Source organism: Chaetodon auriga, chromosome 13 (assembly GCF_051107435.1).
Source record: "Chaetodon auriga isolate fChaAug3 chromosome 13, fChaAug3.hap1, whole genome shotgun sequence".
NCBI classification, from domain to species: domain Eukaryota; kingdom Metazoa; phylum Chordata; class Actinopteri; order Chaetodontiformes; family Chaetodontidae; genus Chaetodon; species Chaetodon auriga.
In genome coordinates, this window is record NC_135086.1 from 22988940 (window position 1) to 23013978 (window position 25039).

Consider the following 25039-nt stretch of genomic DNA (forward strand, 5'->3'; position numbering starts at 1 on the left):
TAGTAGCAGAGGGTAATGCAGATTGTGTTATACAGAAATATGTAGGAATAGTGAATGCATGACACAATCTGTATGTACTATTACTTCTTCTGCATGTACTATTACTTCTTAATACTTAGGAATAAGCCTTTTCTCACTTTTAAAAAATATTAAGACTTTATAAGTCACTGACTCAAGGTAAAGAAATAATTGTTCTCTTGTGGAGAAAGTCTTTACTTACTGCACCGCATATCTGTAGTATATTGAATTTATTTGGTTTGACTTTAAGGTCCATTAAACGGTTGACTCAACACAAAAACAGCTCCCTCAACACAGTAAACGTCTAATTTCAGTCACCTTATAGTGTCTTTTTACAGTATGTTCATTTCAGAGGAGTCAGGCTTCAGTATTTGAAGTGTAACAATAAGTTTAATGGATTTTCTAAACCATGGATAAAAAAAGGCATAGATCAGTGGGTTTAGGCAGGAGTTAAAATAGAACAGACATATTACAAAGGCAGCAGATGAAGCATTGAGCATGGTGTCCTGGCCTGTAAGTGTGACACAAAAATATGGGCAGAGGCATAGTAGAAAAATGACAATAACAACACCAAGAGTCCTGGCTGCTTTCAGCTCAGATTTCTTAGCAGTTGCTTTCACTGAATACTGTACAGTGACGGTTGCAATGTGGGACCGCATGGCACGAGCCTGAGACACAGCCACCACAAATACTCTCATGTACAGAACTACAATAACAGTGACAGGACCAATAAAGGACAAAAACAAATCAACAAATCCTGCTACATAATCAATAACAATCACACACTCTCCCAAGCAAGTAACATACCTGCCTGGTTGTTCCAGGTTATCCTTCATTATGAGACCATTGTATAGAACAGAACAGGTCCAACAAAGGCAAGTACAGATTGTAACTCCTCTCACAGTGATTTTGGTGGAGTAATGCAGAGGGTAACAAATGGCTACATAGCGGTCAACTGATATGAGCACCATTGTTCCTACTGAGGTAGAAGTAATAATAAAGTCTAAAATATAATACAGAGTACACATTAGGTCACCGAAGAACCAGCAGCCATCAATAAGGACAATTTGAAACAACATGAGGAGGCCCACGAAGAAATCTGAGACAGCCAGAGAGAGGAGGAGGAGGTTGGTGGGGGTATGGAGCTGCCTGTGGAGGAAGACCAGCAATATATTTATTAATATATTTACAGCAGTTAATTTATTTATAGTATGAATTGTCATTCAGATAACAGCAGATTGAGCAAAGACTGAAACACAAACATTTTTTGGAAAAAGGACTGTTTTCATCACAGTTTCGGATCAGGTGATTATTGCATTGCTCACTACCAGTTTTGTAAATTCATGAAATATTTGCCTACTTGAAGTGCGAGATGGAGATGATGATCAGCAGGTTAAGAGCTGCAGTGAGCAGCGAGATGAAGGACAGCAGTATGTAAATCAGCATGGCCTCAAAGTGAAGACGCATCGGCTTCGTGCAGGAGGCGTTGAGGAGTTGTGGAAAGCATGCTTCAGTTCCCTCTAAAGTCTCCATTGCCAGAGAGAGGAGAGGCTGCCGACCTCTGTAATTGTCCTGACAAATGCTGACCTTTTATAATTTATCCAGCTCTTTTGTCCCTTCTCTAAGATTTTGTCTAACTTGGGTCCCTCCTCCCTCGCTCTGTACAGTATCTTTATTACTCTCTCTGCTGATGTGAGCCTTTCTAAATCACGTCCAATAAATGGAATCTGTCACAGCTGAACAGATTTTTAAAGGATCAACAATGAATACAGGATGCACATGAGCTCAAGTTGCCATAGCAAATGTTCAGAATGCGTATGAAAATTTGATATTCCAGTTTTTAAATTTCAATAAATTTGATACAAATCCATATAAAGCTCATTCTCATCTTTATCTGTAAGTTATTAGGCACCTGGTGAAATTGTCATTTATGCCATATTTCAAGAAATTCCTACAAGGCGGTCCTGGGATATCATGTTGCCTAGAATTGGACGGAGGTCACAGTGACCTTGACCTTTGAACACCAAAGTCTAATCAATTCATCCTTGAGTACAAGTGAATGTTTGTGCCAAATTTCAGGAAATTCCCTCAACGCATTCTTCCTCCTGAGATATTGCGTTAAGGAGAAAAGCATGGAGGTGATCTTGACCTTTGACCTTTTACCAATAAAATCTAATCACTTCAAATTGAGTCCAAGAAATTTTTTTTTACCGAATTTGAAGAAATTCCCCCACAGCATTCCTCACATATCATGTTCACAAGAATGGGACAGACGGACAACCTCAGGGCTGGGCTGTAGCCGACACTAAGGCATGAAAATTCTGCCTGTTAACAAGTTGTTTGGATCAACAGTTAAGCTGGCAAAGTCAAAAGGCAACACCTTAGTTTAAACCAGTGATTTTTTTAGACGTCTTCATCTGTATTAGTAGTATTAGTATTTTGTTTGCTTGAAAAATATGTGGTAAGTGTCTCCATAAAGCCCACCTTTCTGTTTACAGGGAATTTTCACGATAAAGTGGCTGGATCGATCCAGAAAAAAGCAGGGTAAAACTGAAACTGAACTGTTTTGCACAGATTTCATTTCCTGTATGTGAGTTCTAAAGTTGGATTTTGTTAATATTCTGTAAGTCACACTCAGAATTTGAAGATTTCTCTTTAACTTTGTAAAATGGTGCTCTACATGTGTATTTTGCATTCAGAGCTGACTGATGATGCTTCCAATGTTAAAGCACTGAGGGAACTGAATCCAACCCTGCATGTGAATTAGAAAACAAGAACGGAGCACAGCCGCCAGCGTGTTGTGTTTGTAGAGACTGACAGTGTGTGTGAAGGAAGCTGAATCCTTCAACCAGCTTTGTGCTCTTTTCTCTCTGCTGTGACATCAATGAAGCCACTTGGCCTTAAACTCTTAAACCACCTTTTTATCTCGATCACACAAAGCTTTGAACATTACACGAACATTTTACAATTAAAAATTCTTCAACTGACCTACAAACAAACAAACAAACAACCATTATTTCTGCTTATTTTTATTTGGTTTTTGTTTTTTTTATTTTTATTTTCTTTAATCCAATTTTTTTTTTTTTGTATTTTTTGGTTATTTTTTATCTTTTTTGGCCTGATTCATTTTAGTAATTATTAGTGCAGCTGATTGTGTTGCTGCAGAAAGTGAAGACATTTCAGTCTCACTCCTTCTGAACGTCCGGAGCCAGCCGTTTGAAGATTCTCCACCACTTGTTGTTGTTGTTGTTCTTCTTCTACTTGGCGACATGACTCTCGAGCTCTTCAACTCGCGACCTCATGGATCTCTCCATTGACTCCCACTGCTGTCCTTTCTCTTGCATCATCTGCTGGAGGCCAGTGATGGTCTGAAAGAGGAATTCCTTCTCCTTCTGCCACCCCTGTTGCAGAGTCTGTAGAGCAGCCATGAGCTTATTATTCTCACGTTTCTGAGCCAGACAGGAAGCGTTCTCCTGCTCTAAGCGGTGGCGTTCAGCCTTCAGCAGACTCTTTGTGTCTTCCAGAGCTGCTCTGATCTTTTGGGCCTCTGTCCTGTGTTTGTCCAGCTCTGCTTGATGGGAAGCCTGACATCTTACCATGCTCTCCATTGCCTTTTCGGTCTCTTTTTGTAGAGCTCTCTCCAAGTTGATCACGTTCCTCTGGAGCCTCTGAGCTTCAGCACTCTCAAATATCAGCTCTTTCTGCAGCTGTTCTACTCTTATGAGAGCCTCATACTGTGCAGCGTCTTTGTCTAAAAGCTGTGCCTTCAGACTCCGAGTGTTCATCTGAAGTTTGTCTTCAGCTGCTGCACGGAACTGCTTTTCAGTAAGGAGCTCCACCTTCAACACCTCAATCTGCTTTTCAAGGCTGGCGTTTGCTTCCTTCGTGTGCTTTTCTGCAAGGAGCTCCACCTTTGCTACCTTACGTTCATTTTCAAGGCTGTCCTTCACTTCCCTCATTTGCTCCAGTTTGATTGAAATGGCCTTGGTCAGCTGATCAAGACCATCAGCCTCAAGCTGTGCATTGTCTTTGTCTGAGAGCTGCGCCTTCAGACTCCGAGTGCTCGTCTCAAGTTTGTCCTCAGCCGCTGCACCGGACTGCTTTTCGGCAAAGAGCTCCAACTTCAATGCCTCGATCTCCTTTTCAAGACTGGCGTTGGCTTCCATCATGTTCTGCAGTTTGAATGAAAGGCGTCACCAGTCAGCCGATCCATATTGTCTTGATTTTTCATTCCGGTACCTCTCTGGCTCTCCATTTCCTGCTGTGCAGCGTGGTCACGTGGAAGCATGGCCTCGTGCAGCTGGACTTTCAGGCTGCTGATCTCCCACCGCATGAGCTCTCTCTCCTGGCTCCAGTTGCTCCAGATGTCAAAACAACAGGTTGTGCTTGTTGCAGGGAGTTGTTTGCAGTTCTATTTCTTGGCCTGTCTGACTGTGTCCCTTTTTTCCACTTTTTATGAGTGCAAGCTCAGCTAACTGGCTGCTGGGTATTGATCTCATCACCTGACTCTCAGGGACAAAGTGAATATATTTATTCCTCAGAACGTCGCACCATTCCTTTATGGCAGGGTTTCTCAATGGGGCCGGCGTTCAGAGAACGTCGGGGGGCGCTACAAGCAAGATAGCTGAGGGGCTGTTTTGCTGCAAATAGGGGGCGTTTCTATATCAGTGACAGTCATTCACCACCTCAGCTGCTTCTCACTCAGAGCCGCGTGCGTTTTCACTTTCTGGTCTCTTTTTTCCCACACACATATTATCTTCAACTGTGATTGGTTCCTCAAGTTAGATCAGCGAAGGAGCCTAATTAATGTTGGAATTTGATAATAAATATATGTTCAACCATTAAAAAAGCGTAACCTTCATTAATTTTACATTTAACAATACATTTACAGTATTATTTGATTGAATTATAATAACTATCAAACTGTGTTTAATGACAGGGATACAGTGGCTATGAATGCAGATACATCTCAAATAGGCCAGTAAAATATCAATGTACAGGGGTTCCAGCTGCTTACTCGTTGATGGGGGGCAGCAAGAGGTGTAAGCTTTGAGTACAGGGGCGTTTATCCAAAAAAGGTTGAGAACCACTGATTTAAGTCACTCTATTTAGCATTAATACGCACTATATAAATGTTGAATAAATTGTATATAACACACAATAATATGGTTGTAAGAAGATTTAAGTGTTAATTTAGCAACTGTCCTTCTGTGGACACCAGTGCAACGTTTTACAAAAGCGATACAATACAACTCCAATTCCAAAAAATTTCGATGCTGTGAAAAACTGCAGTCATATACAAACAAGCTGTGTTTACGGACAACAGTTTACACAGTGTTCCAGAGCCAATGTATTTATATCCTTCATACAAACATATGATCACAACAGCACTGAGCATTCCACATCTTTCTCAGTCTTTAGTTGCTACTGTCCCAACTTGTTTGAAATGTGTTGCTGCATCAAATTCAGATTAAGCAGATATTTGCAAATATTAGTGAAGTTGATGAGGCAAAACATTACGTATACTGTCTTTGTAATGTTTTCAATTGAGCATCCCAACTTTTTTTGTAAATGCGTTACCAGGAAAGTTTTAATATTTTAAATTTACTATGTCAAGTAAAACACAGCTGCTCCAATTAAAAGTTGTGGAGCTATCAGCAATGTTATCCATTTAATGATATTCAACAAAGGGAACAAAAACTCAAAATTTAGTAAATACAGCTTTCAACACATTTAACAGTTACCTCACTCATGGTTAAAACTATAAAACAGCACAAAAATTACATTACCAACATAAACCACCATGTTCTGAACAGACACATTACAAACACTGACAAAAAGTATCTTTTGCATTTTGGAACATAAAACATAAAATTTAAACTACTTTGTACAGCGCAGCCTAATGGGAAATGTGGGCCATCTCTGTAGCTCCAACTTTCAGCAAACTCTGTACAAAAGAGTTGTGTTTGTATATGTATGTGTGTGCCTGGCTCTGTCAGAGAGCAACACACTCTGCTTTGTCTAAGTAGCAAATGTAGGCAAATATAATTTTTCAGTGCTTTTTTATTGGGTATCAGCCTTGCATTTACTCACATATTGATTATTGTGATTATTGTATATAATAGCAAATTAAGAGAATGACAAACTTTCTGCAGATTTCTGTAACATGCACTTTAAAGTGCAAATGAAAATATTTTTTGTCCAGATGTTTGGATTTGTAAACGATGCCTGCACAGTCTCTACAGTATCTTGGCCTCACAGGAGTCAGGCTGGAGTATCTTGAAGGTTACAATGAGCTTGACAGATTTTTGAAACCAGGGGTAGCAAAAAGCATAGATCACTGGGTTTAAACAAGAATTAAAATAGAACAACCAAGTCTCTAAGGGCACAGATGTAATGCCAAACAAGGTGTTCTGGCCTACAAGTGATGAACAGTAATATGGGCAAAGGCATGTCAGAAACACAACTACAATAACACCAAGAGTCCTGGCTGCTTTCAACTCTGATTTCTTAACGAGCACATTCTCTGAACGCTGAAGTGTGACAGCTGCAATGTGGGACCTCATGGCATGAGCCTGAGACACAGCCACCACAAATACTCTCATATACAGAACTATGATGACAGTGACAGGACCAATAAAGGTCAAAATGAGGTCAGCAACTCCTGCAATGTTGTTAATGACAATCACACACTCTCCAGAACAGGAATTATACCTTCCTGGTTGTTTCAAGTTATCCTTCATTATAAGACTATTGAATGGAACGGAGCAGATCCAACAAAGGCAAGAACAGATTGTAACTCCTCTCACAGTGATTTTGGTGGAGTAATGCAGAGGGTAACAAATGGCTACATAGCGGTCAACTGATATGAGCACCATTGTTCCTACTGAGGTAGAAGTAATAATGAAGTCTAAAATATAATACAGAGTACACATTAGGTCACCGAAAAACCAACAGCCATCTATGAAGAGAATCTGTACAGGCATCAGGAGGCCCACGGAGAAATCTGAGACAGCCAGGGACAGGAGCAGGAGGTTGGTAGGGGTATGGAGCTGCCTGGATTGAAAGAGGGTCATCATATGTATGACTGTTTGTAGTATCAATCACAATTCCATTATAATATTTAGCAGACATGATCCATAAGTAAAATATAAGTGTTTAAAAACATAAATCAATATATAGACAGATCTGTAATAGAAAATATAATTTCTATGTATCACATTCATAAATTGATTAAATATTTTGCTACTTGAAGTGGGAGATAGAGATGATGACCAGCAGGTTGAGAGTCACAGTGAGCAGAGAGATGAAGGACAGCAGAATGTAAATAAGCACAACCCCAGAGTATGGGCGCTCTGGCTTCCTGCATGAGGTGTTGAGGAGCTGTGGAAAGCAAAGTTCATTTTCTTTTGGGGTCTCCATCATCAGTTGGTGTCATGCACCAACTTCACCAAAACAAATTCCTCGTATGTGTAAAATCTTACTTGGCAATAAAGCTTTTTCTGATTCTGATTCTGATTCAGAGAAAAAGGATGAGAGGAGAGGCTGCTGAGCTCTGGTAGCTTTGTGACCAAAGCTCTTATACAGCTGATTTATCTCTTCTCTCCATTTCATCCACTTCATCCCCAAGTCCTTTTTTACCCTACAACTGCTATTTTTATCTTCTGAAGTCCCTCCTCCTTCACAGTATCTCTATCACCATGGGCAAAATGTACACTTTCATCAGGCACCAAGATTTGCTGAGGAATTGGTCTGGTCTTGACATTGTTTTAGAGTGTGTGATGAGCCCTGTGTCTGAAAAACTGCCTCAAATTGACAAAAATTTGAAAACCCTGCCTCAAATTTCCATAGCTTTGGGAAGAGCCCTGTTCCGTGAAATGAGGCTTGCAAAGGCTGAAATGCCCTAGTTTCAGCCCATGAGCTGCAGATCTCTGCTGTGCAGTCTGATACATTGCTTATGTCCTCAACCCAACACATACCCACGCACTTCACAAAGAGTTACAGTGGCCTCCAAAATAATTGCATAATAATAGTACTTAATTACAAGTCTCTGATCAGAAACTGTATATACACCAACACATTAGTGCTCTCAACTTAAGGCCATGGCTGTTGACCGATAAGACTACACCGCTGAACCATCAGTGGTACAGCACCTGTTAACCGAGTGACTGGAACCTGTCACTGCTGGAAGGTTTAGGCCCGCAAACAGCGCAAAAGTAGGTGCACCATCACAACAGTGTTCTGCAGTGCCACGACCAAGTGGTGATGTGTTCACACTTACTGCAGCTCAAGACCTCTACAGAATCTTAACAAAATTTAGCAGGGGCTGAGGGCTGAATATCAGATATCTGAAGTCCAGAGATGAAGCTCTTAGCATAGACAGCAGTGAAAGAACCCCAGCAGCTGATACCTGTGAAAACAAAGCCATTTAAAGCTGCAAGCAGTGATGAAAGGATCTTCACACCTTCCCTCACAAGTCAGGCTTTGCAGCAACTGCGTCCTCAATACTGGACACCAAGTGGAGGGGACAGCTCTGAATCTTCATGTGTTTTGGACGCTGCACAGAGGATTTCAATATCACTTCCAATGGCAACAGAAAACACCCACTAATTATACATTATACAGTGTGTCAAGTGTACACCACACCATGAACATTTCAGGTGAATCAAATGATGATTGTCAGACAAGACAAATGCTTATGACTCTTAATTGGCATGTAGATGCCCTCAGGCTGGGGCTTTTCTCAAATGTGAAGTTTAGGTAAGATTGCACTGTGTGTATTTGAGTAACAACAACACTGAATTCAATAATAACAAAAGTACATTTCCCCAGTGCAGGATCCATTTAGTCTTATCTCATCTTATCTTATTAACTTTTTGTTTCATAGTGAAACATCGAAATTCACCATGCTGCCAAGGCTGCACCAATGAAAAAAAACTCAAAAAACTTTTCATTGATGATATTATTGTTAGGCCAAACGCCCTAATTTGTTTGGACCCAGGGATGCAGACCAGAGGAATTGAAGATAATAAACAATATTTATTTCAATAAGTAATGTGGCAAACAAAAGTGCACTTAAAATGAGTGGAGGGAAAGAAGGAGGGAAAAACTAAGGAAACTCCATTGAAACGAGTCAGAGGCAAGGCACACGCTGACACGGCAGGCAGGCAACTAAAACACAAAAGCACACTATAAGTGGCAGTTCATGAAAAGACATTAGCAAACTCATGAGAAGAGGCGATGGTGTAGCAAGTACTCACACTTGTAGGAATCACAACAACACCTAGAATTCAGGACAATCCAGCAACAGGTAAGAGAGAGCTCTCCCCTTTTACCCTGTGCCTTAATCCGTGTCATGTGCATCAGGTGTGCACCTGTGGAGGCAGAGCAGGCCAGGTGTAGAGACCCCCCCCCCCGATGGATTGATAAGGGTGGAGTTGAGAATGAATGTATGCAGCACCCAAGAGTGCTCCTCAGTCCTGTGCCCTGTCGTCTGACGTCCACCAGAAGTAAAGGCAGGATTGCCACCGATGACCTCGGAGCTCCACTCCAATGAGTTGTCAGTACATAGGCACCATAGCGCCGTTTCCAAATCTTGGTTTGCCCTCTCTGCCTGCCCGTTAGACTGTGGATAGAAACCAGAAGTAAAACTGACTCTGGCCCCCAAAGCTTTGGCAAATGCTTCCCATGGTGGTAATCCAGTGACAAAGTCGACCACAATATGAGACCAGGGTCTCCCTGGTGTGGGCAGCGAGTGGAGGAGACCGGCCGGTGCTTTATGTGAGGCAGGTCTCGCAGCAGGTGGTACAGGCAGCAACATACTCATGAGCATCAGCCTCAAGTGATGGCCACCAGAAGTGCCACCTAAGCAGCGAGATGGTATGGTTGGCTCCACAATGGCAGGCCAGGAGGTTAGCGTGGCTCCAGTTCAGCACCTGTGAACAAACAGTGTGTGGTATGAACAGTCTGTCTTTGGGTCCATTACCTTGATCCGGATGGTGCTGCTGGGCCTCTCTAATCACCCCCTCAATCTCTCAAGAGAGAGCTGCGGTGACTCGATCCTCGGGAGTGATGATTCCAGGTTTGGCCTCAGAGCCTGGGAGAGCAAACTGGCGGTGCAGTGCATCAGGCTTGTTATTCCTGGAACCGGGTCTGTAGGTGAGTGAAAAGTTAAACCTGCTGAAGAACAACACCCACTGGGCCTTGGCCAGTTTGATTTAGGCTGTTTTTGTCATCAGTCCACACCACTAATGGCTGCTCAGTCCCCTCAAGCCAGTGTATCCATTCCTCCAGTGCTAGCTTAACAGCCAGTCCCCAAAACCCTTTCGGGTTTCTGGGACTGGCTACTCCTCCACCACTCTGATCTTTTACGGATCAGCCTTCAGGCTGCCCTCCTGAATAACAAACCCCAGAAAAGAGATGGTGTTAGTATGAAACTCACATTTCTCCACTTTGACAAAGACAAACTGATTTAGAAAGTCCGTAGGGACATTATTAATCAGTGCCTGAAACACTGCAGGAAAGTTGGTGAGCCCAAAGGGCGTCACCAGGTTGGTGGAACAGTCATGGGGTCGGTGAGGAGGAAGGGACTGTGCACGCTCCTTGCTGAGTGTTAGTGTCACCTCTCTCATCAAGAGAGGTGGAACAACTGCTAAAAAAAGCATACAAAAAGATCACTGACCTTCTCGAGGACAATAAATGAATGTCAGAGGGAGCTGCAGAGGAAGGATTCCCTGCTGGCCACCTTCAGGTCCTGTCTCCCGACGTTGACCAGCTGGCTGGAGTCCTCACAGACTGGTGAGTCCGCATCACAGAACACCACCTCTGCACTCAGGCACACAGTTGTGTGGGATCCATCCTCCTCCTGTCATCAAACTGTCTGCTCCACTCCAAGCAAGGCGACCCCCTGGACCGAAGTGGTCGTCAGCAGGCGGAAGAGGTCTCGGAGTGGGACCCATGGCGGGGCTCCTTCTCTCCCGAGCCTGAAGCAAACTGTTTTTGTATGACTGTGTGCCTCTTTTCCCATCACACCAGGATAATGAAATCTATGTGTTTGAGTTAACTATGGATCTTCTTACAGTATTAAACCCATAATCTGTATGCTATCAATGTTTTTCCGGTGTTTCTAGCTTATAAAATGACAAAACTGTGATTTTAATTCTCCTAAAAAGTTTGTCTGAGTTTCTACCATGGAACCATACTGCCATCTAGAGGTTCGTAGCAGTTAGGTTGTATATGCTTGACATGAGACAGTTATTAGTAGTAACGATAATAGTGCTAATCATTTCGGCAAATATAATCTGCCTTTCTTTATTTCTTTGTCATATTAAGCTAAATTAAGTTATACCCTTAGTCATCATGTATATTAGGATGAGTATTAGAAAATGTTATCATGATTATTGTTGAATGTTGTCATTGTTCATCCAAGGTGTCTGACGCATGTTGTGAACGATGTTGAAATGTCTTTGAAAACTGATCATTTAAAATATATCTGATTGACCATAGTGAGAAGCAGATGAGCCCCTTGTATGAACCATTAATTAATGGAAGGAAGGTGAAACCACATCGCGCGCCTGAGAACCATCCCACATGCGTGACGGCCTATTGATTAGACACACCCTGAGGCGATTATATTGTCTGTAGCGCGCAGCAGACGCTTAGTTTGAGTTTTTCTTTTGCCTCTTACAGTTGTTGTCCTCTGAGTTTCCTTCTAGTCTTCTCTTTTGTCTTTAGTCGTGTTCAGTTGTATTTCCGTTCTGTCGTTTTCTCAGTCTTTTATTGCTGCTCATAGTCATGCTGAGTAGCTTGATGTCGTTCTTCAGAAAACGTACTTTTCTATTTTTTCTCTTCAGGAAGCTTTAATTTTTGCTCACCATGTTAAGCTGCATGATTTGCTTACACTACACCAATACATGTATTTTGTAAACTGTCCGCGGTACAGTCAGCCCCCCCACCCCAAATGAGCCCACGTTCAGCACGAACATTAACGTGGCAGTGCTGAACGTGCACTCTCTTTTAAACAAGACTTTTCTAATGAATGATGTGATTCTAGATTATAAGTTAGACTGTCTTCTTATAACCGAGACATGACTTGGCACTGGCACACCTGTTGTTCTCACCAAGGCTTCCCCACCAAATTTAAATTTTTTTGTTTTCTACTAGACGGCGTAGGAAAGGAGGCAGACCTGCTTCAATCTCAAATAACACACTGAATTCTATTGAAGTGTCTTTTAACAGTACACATCATTTGAGCATCACGCCTTTGTTTTTAGCAGCCCTCCAAGTCTCTGCATCACTGTATATAGACCGCCCCATCACTCTAGCTCTTTTATTAGTGACTTTTCAGATCTTTTATCAATCATTCACACCTCTTACAAGAAGATTTTAATAACTGGTGATTTTAATCTACATGTTGATGACACCTCGGATCCAATATCCAGAGAATTTTTAAATCTTTTAAATTATCTAGATTTTAAGCAGCACGTCACACAGCCAACTCACAACAGAGGACACACCCTGGACCTGGTCATAACCCGTGGCCTGTCCATTGGTGTGCCCTCTGTTGTCGATCTGGCAGTGTCTGACCACTACTGTGTGTTTTTTAACATCACCAGTTTTAACCAGCGAGAGGCCCCGGTGAGAACAGTGAGGAGGCGCTACCTAACTTCTGAAGTAGCTGCAAATTTGCAAACCCTGTGATGTTATCGTTGATAATTTCAACAGTAAACTGAAGTCCACTCTCAACTCAGTAGCTCCACTTTTAACCAAAACAATCAAAAGAAAACCTACACCCCTGTGGAGAAGAGAGGCCAGGGACATTAAACATTAATGTCCTCAATGTTCTTAATGGAATCTGTACAACACTCTGTTCAACATGCATCTTAATTTGCATTCTGTTTGCACTGCACATTTTTACTTTTAACTTTTAATTCTTTGCTTGCTGTGCTTTTGGATTATTTATTGCATGCCTTTTACTTTAAATTTGTGGAATATGCTTGAATTTGTGAATTTCCCTTGGGGATGAATAAAGTATCTATCTATCTATCTATCTATCTATCTATCTATCTTTATTTTGTTTTCGTCAAGATTTAGTCCATGGAATCCAGTTTTTGTTCAATTTTAGTCAAATGTTTTAGTCACAGACAGTTTCATTATACTGTAATGGATTTTGAACTATGCATTTAGTCAGTAGGCTGAGAATGTGCTACTGACTTACCATACTTTTATAAGTCATATAAAAAAGAATGCCTAAAGTGTGCTAGAAAAAGTGCAACAAAGCAATCATGTTTCCTCACAGGTAATCCTATTTATTTTCTGCATACATGGCACTGTGACTGGATGTACAGTAAAAAAGATGCAGACCCTGTAGACATGGCACACTGCCCTCTTCATTTGCATACAACCTTACATATCCAACAATGCTTAATTTGTTATGCCAGATATTTTTTGAAGAGAAGAGAAGAGAAGAGAAGAGAAGAGAAGAGAAGAGAAGAGAGAATCGGGGGGAGACATTCCCCTTTATTCGTCACACACATGTACATGCAGGACACTGCACACGAGGTGGTGGAGGATACCCCAGGTGAACACGGGGAGAACATGCAAACTCCACACAGAAAGGCCTTTTTCCTCAAGCAGCAGGCACCGAAGGCATGGTGGAGGACACACCCCCGGTGCCCGCAGGAATAAAAAATAGAAGGAGGAGCATGATGAAAACATATTCAGTATTTGAAAGAAACCTGCCATCAGAGAGCTGCCAGTGCTCAGGATCTTCTCATCTCCTCCTCTCACTGATGATGGAGATGACAGAAGGAACTGAACTCTGCTTTCCACAACTCCTCAATACTTCATGCAGGAAGACCCAGCATCCTCCCTCTCTAGCCATACTTATATATATTGTGCTGTCCTTCATCTCTCTGGTTACTGCAAGTCTCAACCTGCTAGTCATCATTTCCATCTCACACTACAAGTAAGTAATGTTTTTGTGTTTTTTTTTGCTGGGATGATAATTCATACTACAAATAATGACCAGTATATGTTCCTCTTATCTCTCCAGGCAGCTCCAAACGCCCACCAACCTCCTCCTCCTCTCTCTGGCTGTCTCTGATTTCTTCGTGGGCCTCCTCATGTTGTTTCAAACTGTCCTTATTGATGGCTGCTGGTTTTTGGGTGACATCATGTGTGCTGTGTATTATGTTTCGGACTACACTCTGACCTCAGCCTCAGTAGGAACTATGGTGCTCATATCAGTTGACCGCTATGTGGCTATTTGTGATCCTCTACATTACTCCACCAAAATCAATCAAGAAAGAGTTCAAATTTGTGTTTTTGTGTGTTGGGTATTTTCAGTAATTTTTCACTGTGTGCGGTTTAAGGATAATCTGAAGCAACTAGGCAGGTATAACTCCTGCGTTGGAGAGTGTGTGCTTGTTATTGATTATGTCGCAGGATTTGTCGATCTGTTTTTGTCCTTTATTGGTCCTGTCACTGTTATTGTAGTTCTGTACATGAGAGTATTTGTGGTGGCTGTGTCTCAGGCTCGTGCCATGCGGTCTCACATCGTAACTGTCACTGTTCAGTGTTCAGTGAAAGTAACTGCTAAGAAATCTGAGCTGAAAGCAGCCAGGACTCTTGGTGTTGTTGTAGTTGTGTTTCTGATATGTGTCTGCCCATACTTTTGTGTTGCACTTACTGGTCAGGACACAATGCTCAATGCTTCATCTTCTGCGTTCATAATATGTCTGTTCTATTTTAACTCCTGTCTAAACCCTGTGATCTATGCCTTTTTTTACCCCTGGTTCAGAAAATCTATCAAACTCATTGTCACACTTAAGATACTGGAGGCTGACTCCAGTAAGACCAACATGCTGTAGAGAAAGAATATGATGTGATGTGTGAAGACATTCTTACGGCATATTTTAGACCCACATCCTATGAAGCAATGTTGTGTGTAATTCATATGACATTTTTAATGCAGAGAACATATTTCTTCACATTGTTGAAACAGTAAATTACAAAATCTAAATATGTGAGAAAACTGAAAAAGGTGTACCTTTCATGGTTTGTGACTGGAATATCTTTGAATGAGTCAGTCTCCATAAGCCTCACTGTCACCTTTTCATCATTTCTGTCACTTTTTCTGTTACAGCGGTGAAATATAATTTAATACTATGTGAATTTCAGTGATACATATCAGCACCCTGAATGGTTTTAGTCATAAACCCTGCTTCACATACAGTGTGAATTCAAGTTTAGATAAGTATTCTTTCAAAACCAAATGCCTTATCAGTTAGTCTTTCTTTTTACTAATGGTGCTGGTTATAAATATTATAACACACATACACCCACTCATAATCTTGGTGTGGAAATTAACATGGAGGAGAAAACGGACAATAAAATAAAAGCACATCTCCTTTTTTCCAATTCTATTTTTATGTTTTTCTGTATGTGGAACTATATATGTTACAGTACAGACATTCAATAATAGTTTAAATGAATACAAAATATATTATACATATGCCACATTACAAAGAATAAAGAAGAAACAATAAAAGGCAGAGCAGGAGTACAATGACAGTAGTCTACACACTGATCTAAGATACGTAGGCAGACTATGCCAGAGCATTTAGGGGATTAGGAGGTCAGCATAGTAATGATATGTCAAACTGTGGAGAGTTATTATTTAAGTTCTGAATCATCCAACACATAATATCTGAAATATTATAGGCAAAAAGATAAGATAGGCAAACTGCTATATGAAACAATGACCCCATACAATCCCAATTCCAAAAACACTGGGACACTGTGCAAAACAGAATGGGATCATTTTCTAATCCTTTTTTGAGGTATACTCAATTAAAAACAGTGCAAACAAAAAGGTAATATATTTAATGTTAATATAATGCTAATGGATTGAATATATTTTTGTGTTATGTTACGTTACGTTACGTTATGTTATGTTATGTTATGTTATGTTATGTTTTATCTCATCAGCTTCATTGACTTTTGTAAATATTTGCTTATTCTTAATTTGATTTCAGTAGCATGTTTCAGAGAAGTTGAGACAGGAGCAACAAAAGACTGGGAAAGCTCCAAACGGACCTGTTCCTGGCTCAGTCTTTCACAAGGAAGGATGGGGTGAAGTTAAACATTTTGTGAAACACATGATCGTATAAAGGATGTTACTACATGGCACCAAGAATAAGCTGGCACACACAATAATGCACTAAAAAATGAGGAGTTTTATAAACAAGAGACTTAATTAATTAATGACTGTATTGTTCGTGGATGACCCCTAATAAAAAAAAAAATTTCATACCAAGGGAAAAGGAAATAGAAGTAGAAATAAGTACAAAAGGCAGACACATTATAAAGACAGTTTGTGTGTTCACTTTTGCTAAAAAGCAGTGCTTCAGTGTATTTAAATCCCTAATTACCATTTTTAGATAAAGGGCAATGGTAGGGATTCACGGTTACTTGTAATATGGAGACAAAAAAGTAGCGTTTTGGTGAGGGGTGATGGCAGGAGCACCTTTATCAAGCAAGAGGAAATATGGCCACAGTGGAGGTCAAACCCCAGTCTCTCCAGTTGTGAGACAACAGTGCTAATCACAACATCTCCACCACACAAACTCACCTGCACAAGCACACATTTTAGAGTGAAGACTAATTAGCACACACACCTGCATGATCTGATAAGTCCTGTGAAAGCAAAAAAATGAAGGTAAACATGGATAACGGTAGCCCTCATTCACAAAATTACCTGAAAAATATAAATTGATTGTTACAGTATTCCCAGGGCAAAACCACTGACCTCAATGGCACATGGCAGAACACGGCTGTTTATTTCAAGAACTTTGAACATATCCATAAGTCATGTGTATAACCAGGTTCTTGCCATTACAATAACCAGAATCTGCTCTCCCCCCACTTCCTTGTCCTGATCATGGCTGTCCTGAAAACAGAACAGTGCCTTTATTTTTTGCAGGAAGACCGTGTATCCTCGCTCTTTGTCCATGCTCACTTACATCATACTGTCTTCCATCACTTGTCTCACTGTGACTCTCAACCTCCTAGTCATCACCTCCATCTCACACTTCAAGTAGGCAAACATTTTATCATTTTATCACCAAACACTGGTGGCTTGACAGACAGAAGTGATGTAGTTTCAGACTGTGAAGGAGAATTGCCATGTTTCTTTTGTCTATTGGAGGTTTTTCCTCACCACCATCACCAAGTGTTTGCTCATGAGGGAACTGTTGTGAATAAAGACTATGGTCTATACCAGCTCAGTGTGGAAATGTGTGCAGATGAGGGAGAGAGTGGCAGCAGGTAAAGAGCTGGCAGACTGTGACAAATGTAGCCAGAGAGGAGATAGACGAACTAGCAATTATGGGGCAGAGATGATGAAATTAAAATATCAAAATGAATTGTCCTCCAGGCACGTCATTTCTGATGCTGTGACAGTGTGTTCTTCGCTGTTCCCCAGCGGATGACGGTTCTTTCAAAATACATTGTAAAAAATGTTCATCCACATAAGCATCTTTTGAAACATCCTTTGACACCTGTGAGTCTGCTTCCTTGGCTTGGTGTTTGGATGAGAATCTATGTGACACGTAAATGCAGACAGATAGCTAGAATATTGTTTATAATGTTACGGTTTGTGCTAAGGAAGGCCAGGACCCAGTTGCGGAGACAAAGAAAATCAGGATTTATTTGGCGAAAGTACAAAACAAAAATCACCTGAACCAGGGAAAGCACATACAAGCGAGTAAGAACAGAAAACCACCACAATGGGAAAAGTATCAAAACAACAATGATCAGAATTAACAGTATGAAGAGAGCACTGGAGACGGGAGGAGCGGGACTAGAGCCGAGAGAGTCTACGGCAGCAAGCTGCATGCGACGGGGAACAAAGGGAACAGTCTGGCACAGGAGATGAGCATGAGGTGCCTTAAGAAGCCGAGCTGATTAACTGATGAGGTGCAGGTGCGTCTCGTGAAGCTCGCTCCTGGAGTAACTCGGCCCGCCTCTCTCTCCTGCTCCAACCTGCAGAGTGAGATGGGGGGAAAAAGCACAGTATCAGGGAGACGCAATGACTCGAGACCACAGCCATGACATATAATACTCATCTGAAAGTGAACCATAAATACTGAACAGAACAGGGGCTGAAGTCAAGCTGTGCTTCATGCTCAGTTTGAAGTGTGTGGAGGTCGATGGGCCATCGCTGTGATCATATCCAAGATTATCAAAATGATAACATCTTAAACCTGTTAGTAGCCAGTAACATCCCTGGTGCATACTTCACGACTTTTACAATCCTGACAACATACCTCACAGTGATTATGTACATAAACATGAGAAGTCCACATGCCAAAGTATCCTTGGGCAAGCTACTGAACCCCAGAACTGCCCCCGATGCTGTGCCATCGGAGAGTGTATGTACGTCGCTTTGGATAAAAGCGTCTACCAAATGACTAATTGTAATTGTAATTGTAACACAAAATACCATACTCCATCAGTCTTTCTGTAATACACTTAGGTAGGACATATATTTACAGCTTGTAGGCTGTTGGTCATGCTTCCTTCACTCTGCCCTCTCCCACCTGGAGCTCATATTTGAAAACGCAGTTCACTGACTATAATTCAGCAATTCTTTGCCAATGTCCCCTCCAAGCTTTCCGTTGTTGGAGACTTAAGAATTGCATTGCCGATGTCTGATTTACTGTCATTGTTGTGCATATGACAATAAAGAACTTGAAACTTGACTTTTCATGGGAAAGCCTCTGACCACCTAACCTGTCCTGAGCCGGGTCTGGAGGTACAAGAAGAAGAATTCACTATACTCTGTGTTGTGTTGTGCTACATTATTGTCTTCTCCCCATCTATTTTTCTTTCACACACACACACACACACACGCACACACACACACACACACACACACACACACACACACACACACACACACATACACTCATCTCTACCTGACTGATCCAAGCCCACGAGACTTGGTTTGCGTCAAGCGCTTAACAAAACAAACATCCACATGTAGTTAATGGTCCCTTACAAATCTCTCTCGTCAACGATTCACACCTTCTTGTATTAATGTCAGATGATTACAAACTCTCATCTCAGAGGGATCATTCCAATCAGAGGTGTTACAAAAACATCCATGTTCCAAAGTAAACATGTGATGTAATATCCACACATCAACTTATGATGCAAACCTTCATTCCACAAAAAATGGAATACAACACATAGTAATAATAGTAAGACGAAGAAGACTTTTTTTTTATTTGTATAGCACTGTTCAAGGAACAGAGCATGAAGTGCTTTTCATAGACAGCATATAAACCATGAAAATAAAAACAAAAACATAACACAAAATGCAAGCATGCAATTAACAGACAATGTACAAGAAATTCATAAATAAATCATCCAAACAGTAGAACCAAAGTTAAATGTTTAAGGTGAACTTGAGGTAAACTTAAAATCAAGTGATTGCACAACATATCTGTATCATCTGAAGAAAAAAAATGGCAGGACTTAAAAAACAAGATTTAAAAGCAGAAAAATTGTCCACAGATTGAACCCAGGCCTAACCCAGCAGATCTAACAGATCACACAAGACATCACTGATAATAAACTTTATTTTTGTATAGCACCTTTCATACAGGAATTGCAGCTCAAAGTGCTTTACAAGAATTAAATCACATGCACCAAGTGCATTTGTGCTTTAGATAAAAGAGACAGAATCAACATAAAAACGGATAAAAATGAATGTTAAATGAGATTGAAATAAGGATGAAAATAAAAATAAAGACAATGCATAAAACCACAAAAATAAAATATTATCTAGGTAAAAACAGAGTAGAATAAAGACAAGAAGTCTATCAAGACGAAGCTCTAATATAACTCTTTGTCTGGTGTCTTTCTCTCTCTGCTTTCTGTGGTTGTCACTGGTACTGATTCACCACAGGTCTTGATTACATCAAACCAGGCATTTCACAGCCGTCTTGTGGACGTAATCTCACTGTGGGTCTTGGCTGTCCATAGCTGATGTACTCATGTACATGTATTGATGTACTTTTCTGCGTGACCATGTACAGCCTTGTAAGTCATGAATAAGATATTAAAATGGATTCTAAAAGAAACTGATGACCAGTGCAAGGAGGCTAAAATGAGGTGACATGAGAAGAGTGTTTGGTTTCTGTCTGAAGTCGGGTGCACAGGGCACATGATAAGCACCTCTGTTTTGTCAGAGTTTAACCGCAAAAAGCTTTGTGACATCCCGTGTCTCACCTCAGCTATACCGCTCTGCAATGTGTGTAGCTTGTTGCATTCAGAGGGTTTAATGGAGAGATATGACTGTGTACCATCTGCTCAGCAGTAAAATTAGATGTTATGGTGGTGAATGATGTGATCTAATGGTAGCGTATACAGAGAGAATAGCAATGCTGCATTAATGGATCCTTGAGGTATGCTACATGTCCGTGCAGCTGAATAGATAAATGCACCAAGACATAAAATGTCCAATTTGACAAATAGGAAGGGAACCATGCAAGGGCCTTTGTAGAAATGCCCACCCAATTCTTAAGTCTAGTTATTAGCCAAGTATGATTAGTGGTTTCAAAAACTGTGCTATGGTCAAAGAGCAAACGTACATAGCAGTGTCTAGAATCTGCTGCCAAAGTAACCACCCTTAAAAAAACTGGTTCCGTATTATGTTGCTTGCAAAATCCAGATAGGGGAGGCACAGTTCATTCAGCTGACTATAGTCACGAACTTCATTATTAATCATAATCATTATTAAATCATTATTTAAACTTCTATCTTAAATGGTTGTTTTAATTTATTTTTTTAATTCTTATACTAAAAGTCATTTGCTTGGTCAGTGACCTTATATTAAACAAGGCAGCCTTAACATTAAGGTATTGCAAGGAGTCAGTCCCAGTTGGGTTTTAATTGTGGATACTTAAGGCTCTGGTCACAGTCACTTGCCGGTGGTATTAATTATATTACAGTATTATAGGACATTATATAATGGACAAGTGTGAAGATCCTGTTAAATTGTTTGCAACCTCCTCTGAGGAGAAGAATTGGGCCAGAGTTTGGCCACTGGTGTTAAATGTATCAAGAAGACGGCTGAAGTTGTATTTTAGTATTTCAGACATCCTGTTTGGAACATCATTACAGCGGGCACAAACCTGTTTAGCAAATTTATCAAAAACTCTGGGGATCTGCTCTACAATATCCAAAACTTTGGTAGCAGGAAAGCAGGGGGTCACTGCTGAGTGTCTCCTCATGTTTCTGAAAATGGATTCGTAACTAATGCGAAAGAATGGATGAAGTAGTAGACCGAGGAGGGCCTTGGTCTGCTACTTGGTTGTACTTTAGTGTTACTTTGCTTGGTGCCATTAAACACACCAGGATGAGCCAAACTCCCAGGTAATCCAAAAATGGGCAAAGAGATTGACAATATGTCATCTCCAAATCTGTCTAAAAGCCTACTGCATTACCAAAAATGTTATTTACATGGACAATTTTAATAGAACAGACCTTTTCAAATCTGATCACTTTCATCCAACTTACAGGGGCGTTCTCTGCTATCTATGAACGTTGATCTTGCTGTACAATCAAGTAAAATCTCTGAATGCTTAGGTTCCTCAGGTTCCTGTTTGAAAGTCCCTTACAAAGAACTACTCTGTGTGAGTGAGTCCAGATCATATGATAGCGAAGATTCCTGTCCTTGTTAGAGATACTGGTAATAGGGTGTATCCAACTCAGTTTGTAAAATGATTAAACCTGTTCTTTCTTGCAAACAGACGCCAATCTCTTAACCATCCCATAACAAAATACATTTGGCTTTGCTGAATGTAAGATCCCTGGCAGGCATTCTAGTAACGATGTATACCCCACAGCGCAAAGTAAAAATAAAAAACAATGTGTCGAAAAGCTGAGCAAACTTTTTGATAGACTCACCATAAATAATATTTAGACCTGAAAAATGCAAGACAATCATTCCTGTCTCAGATCATTAATTCATAGAACAATAATGTACATACACTGGTTGCTGTTGTGGATATACTCACCAACCAGTGTTGCTAACTATACGAGTTTGTCGCTTTATTTAGTGAGTATTCAGAACCCTCTAGTGACTCTTTTGCAAAAAAAAAAAAAAAAAAAAAATGACTGGTGACAAATCTAGTGACTTTTTCTTGTGTTATTGGAGACTTTTGGAGAATCTGACATGTAAGCGTGTATCGTTCTTACTCTTCTCAGTGAGCAGCGTGTGCTTCCGTGGGCCCCTCCCCAGCCCCAAAGCACTCACAGGCAGCCCAGTCCTCGCGTGGCGCAACTCAACTCCTCCAATGCTGCCTTGAAATGCTTCCTTCTGAGTTTACTGAGTAGTGCTGTGGAACTGTGTAGTCAGGCATCTACAACCTGTCTGTAAGTATGTCTATCAAAAGCATTTTAATGAGGCTTATCACACTCACTGTTTCTTTTTCCTTCATTTCAGTATTAGTTCTCATACTGACAATAAAAAGTGGTGGTATGCAATAAATCCATCATTTATTGTCTAGAGTGTATTGAAGAAGTTATCTGTCTGTCTAGTTAAGGAAGGGGACTCTGACAGGGGCAGAACACTGAATGGCATTAATCTCATCAGGAATCTGATGAAGTCTCTTTCCTCATGTTATTGGACTTCGCTGCTGCATTTGATACAGTTGATCACAATATATTAATAGACAGACTTCAGCTTGGTTTGGCCTCTTCAAAAATGTGGTCCTTGTTCAAGTTCTTCCTTCAAGATAGAGACTATTTTGCATCACTTGGTAGCTGCACAGAGTGCATCAGAGTGTCTCCCCAACAGCTTCTGGAGTTCTGCAAGGATCAACTCTCTGGCCTATTTTTTAATATTTACATAGTTCCATTAAATAAAAATATTCAGTACTGTATGGTTTCATACCATACATCCATACATATTGTCAGATTGCATGCAGGTGTGTTCAGGGTGTCGGTCCAAACCTGCCGGCCACACTGTGCAGCAACACAGACACAGATTAGACAGACAGAGCAGAGACATTCCCCACTTACTTGGGAAGTGATCCGTCTCAGTCTTAAGAGTTTTTGTCTGTCTTTTCATTTCATTTATTTTTATTTTTGTTTTCATTTCTTGTTGTGTGTTTTTTCATTTACTTAATTTGTTTCAGTTTTTCTGTATATACTATGATATGATACTTTTTATAATGGCTGTGCTTGTGCACACTAGATGTCCAGTATTTTTTGACATGCCTCAAAAATATAAAAATGAAAATTCATTTGATAAATAAATAAACATCTCAGATGGTCACAAATGTCTGGGATTCTGCAATGAGTTCTTACTGTGTGGCCTCCCAACCTGCAAACAGAATGAGAGAAAAGTGCCTGTGCTGTCCCTTCAGCCCAACAGCAAGGCTGCACACATGAATTATGATTTCTGTACTGTTGGTACTCATCGCAAGTAGGAATGTGAATTAGGTTTTTATCTTCAGATTGTATTCAATTTTTGAGTGCAAACTCAAGAATAGGATATGCCTTACTTTCAAAAGTGAATGCAAGCAGGCAGAATAACTAGGATCTGTATACTTGAAATCTAAAGCTGGCTCCATAACATGCTGACCTTTGCTGTTCCCCAACACAGAGCACCATGGAAATTGTCACTGGAGACGGAAAGAAAGCTACGTAAGGGAGGGGGAGATGAAATAGATGGAAAAGGAAAGACAGAGTTATAAAAGAGAAATGTTCAGTCCCTTCAGGCAGAAAACTGAAAGAGCTCAGCAGCTTCTCGTCTCCACCTCCTGATGATGAAAACCCTTGAAGAAGCTGAACTCTGCTTTCCACAACTCCTCAACTCCTCCTGCAGGAAGACTATGCATCCTCACTCTTTATCCATGCTCACTTATATCATACTGTCCTCCATCTCTCTCCTCACTGTGACTCTCAACCTGCTGGTCATCATCTCCATCTCACACTTCAAGTAAGTAAACATTTTACCATATTATTTTCATGCCACTGGTACCATGAGAGAAAGATGTGACTATCAGACTGTGAAGAAAAAATGTCATGTTTCTAAATAATGTATTTGTGTTTTAGTGATGGCTTTTGTCTGCTGTAATAAATAATACAACAAATAATGATAAATATATTGCCCTCTTATCTCTCCAGGCAGCTCCAAACGCCCACCAACCTCCTCCTCCTCTCTCTGGCTGTCTCCGATTTTTTTGTGGGCCTCCTCATGTTGTTTCAAATTGTCCTTATTGATGGCTGCTGGTTTTTGGGTGACCTCATGTGTGCTGGGTATTATGTTTTCGACTATATTATTACCTCTGCCTCAATAGGAACTATGGTGCTCATATCAGTTGACCGCTATGTGGCTATTTGTGATCCTCTACATTACCCCACCAAAGTCAATCAAGAAAGAGTTCAAATCTGTGTTTCTCTGTGTTGGATGTGTTCTGCTCTTTGTCACATACTGCTGCTGAAGGATAACCTGGAACAACCAGGCAAGTATAACTCCTGCGTTGGAGAGTGTGTGATTGTTATTGATTATGTTGCAGGACTTGTTGATCTGTTTTTGTCTTTTATTGGTCCTGTCACTGTTATTGTAGTTCTGTACATGAGAGTATTTGTGGTGGCTGTGTCTCAGGCTCGTGCCATGCGGTCCCACATTGCAACTGTCACTGTCCAATGTTCAGTGAAAGTAACTGCTAAGAAATCTGAGCTGAAAGCAGCTACTACTCTTGGTGTTGTTGTAGTTGTGTTTCTGATATGTGTCTGTCCATATTTTTGTGTTGCACTTACAGGCCAGGACACCATGCTCAATGCTTCATCTGCTGCCTTTGTAATATGTCTGTTCTATTTTAACTCCTGTCTAAATCCTGTGATCTATGCCTTTTTTTACCCCTGGTTCAGAAAATCTATCAAACTCATTGTCACACTTAAGATACTGGAGGCTGACTCCTGTGATTCCAACATTCTGTAA

The 25039-nt window shown here is 40.7% G+C and overlaps 4 protein-coding genes across 4 annotated transcripts; 2 read left to right on the top strand and 2 right to left on the bottom strand.

The window, feature by feature from the left end:
* Positions 1 to 350: 350 nt before the first annotated feature.
* Positions 351 to 1551, bottom strand: LOC143330634 (trace amine-associated receptor 13c-like). Its single transcript, XM_076747339.1, has 2 exons — positions 1379 to 1551; positions 351 to 1167 (listed from the first exon to the last, which is right to left on the bottom strand). Exons 1-2 carry the CDS (start codon positions 1549 to 1551, stop codon positions 351 to 353), a joined length of 990 nt encoding a protein of 329 aa, XP_076603454.1.
* A 4706-nt stretch (positions 1552 to 6257) lies between these two features.
* LOC143330604 (trace amine-associated receptor 13c-like) lies at positions 6258 to 7440 on the bottom strand. Its single transcript, XM_076747294.1, has 2 exons — positions 7268 to 7440; positions 6258 to 7074 (listed from the first exon to the last, which is right to left on the bottom strand). Exons 1-2 carry the CDS (start codon positions 7438 to 7440, stop codon positions 6258 to 6260), a joined length of 990 nt encoding a protein of 329 aa, XP_076603409.1.
* A 6371-nt stretch (positions 7441 to 13811) lies between these two features.
* Positions 13812 to 14888, top strand: LOC143330754 (trace amine-associated receptor 13c-like). Its single transcript, XM_076747512.1, has 2 exons — positions 13812 to 13984; positions 14072 to 14888. Exons 1-2 carry the CDS (start codon positions 13812 to 13814, stop codon positions 14886 to 14888), a joined length of 990 nt encoding a protein of 329 aa, XP_076603627.1.
* Positions 14889 to 23861: 8973 nt separating this feature from the next.
* LOC143330743 (trace amine-associated receptor 13c-like) lies at positions 23862 to 25039 on the top strand. Its single transcript, XM_076747500.1, has 2 exons — positions 23862 to 24034; positions 24223 to 25039. Exons 1-2 carry the CDS (start codon positions 23862 to 23864, stop codon positions 25037 to 25039), a joined length of 990 nt encoding a protein of 329 aa, XP_076603615.1.

Excerpts from the sequence above, each read along its gene's own strand:
- LOC143330754 (XM_076747512.1), top strand. The coding sequence starts at position 13,812 with ATGGAGATGACAGAAGGAACTGAACTCTGCTTTCCACAACTCCTCAAT. Across the intron at positions 13,985-14,071 it reads ATTTCCATCTCACACTACAA|GCAGCTCCAAACGCCCACCA; the intron begins GTAAGTAATGTT and ends TTATCTCTCCAG.
- LOC143330634 (XM_076747339.1), bottom strand. The coding sequence starts at position 1,551 with ATGGAGACTTTAGAGGGAACTGAAGCATGCTTTCCACAACTCCTCAAC. Across the intron at positions 1,168-1,378 it reads ATCTCCATCTCGCACTTCAA|GCAGCTCCATACCCCCACCA; the intron begins GTAGGCAAATAT and ends CTTCCTCCACAG.
- LOC143330743 (XM_076747500.1), top strand. The coding sequence starts at position 23,862 with ATGAAAACCCTTGAAGAAGCTGAACTCTGCTTTCCACAACTCCTCAAC. Across the intron at positions 24,035-24,222 it reads ATCTCCATCTCACACTTCAA|GCAGCTCCAAACGCCCACCA; the intron begins GTAAGTAAACAT and ends TTATCTCTCCAG.
- LOC143330604 (XM_076747294.1), bottom strand. The coding sequence starts at position 7,440 with ATGGAGACCCCAAAAGAAAATGAACTTTGCTTTCCACAGCTCCTCAAC. Across the intron at positions 7,075-7,267 it reads ATCTCTATCTCCCACTTCAA|GCAGCTCCATACCCCTACCA; the intron begins GTAGCAAAATAT and ends CTTTCAATCCAG.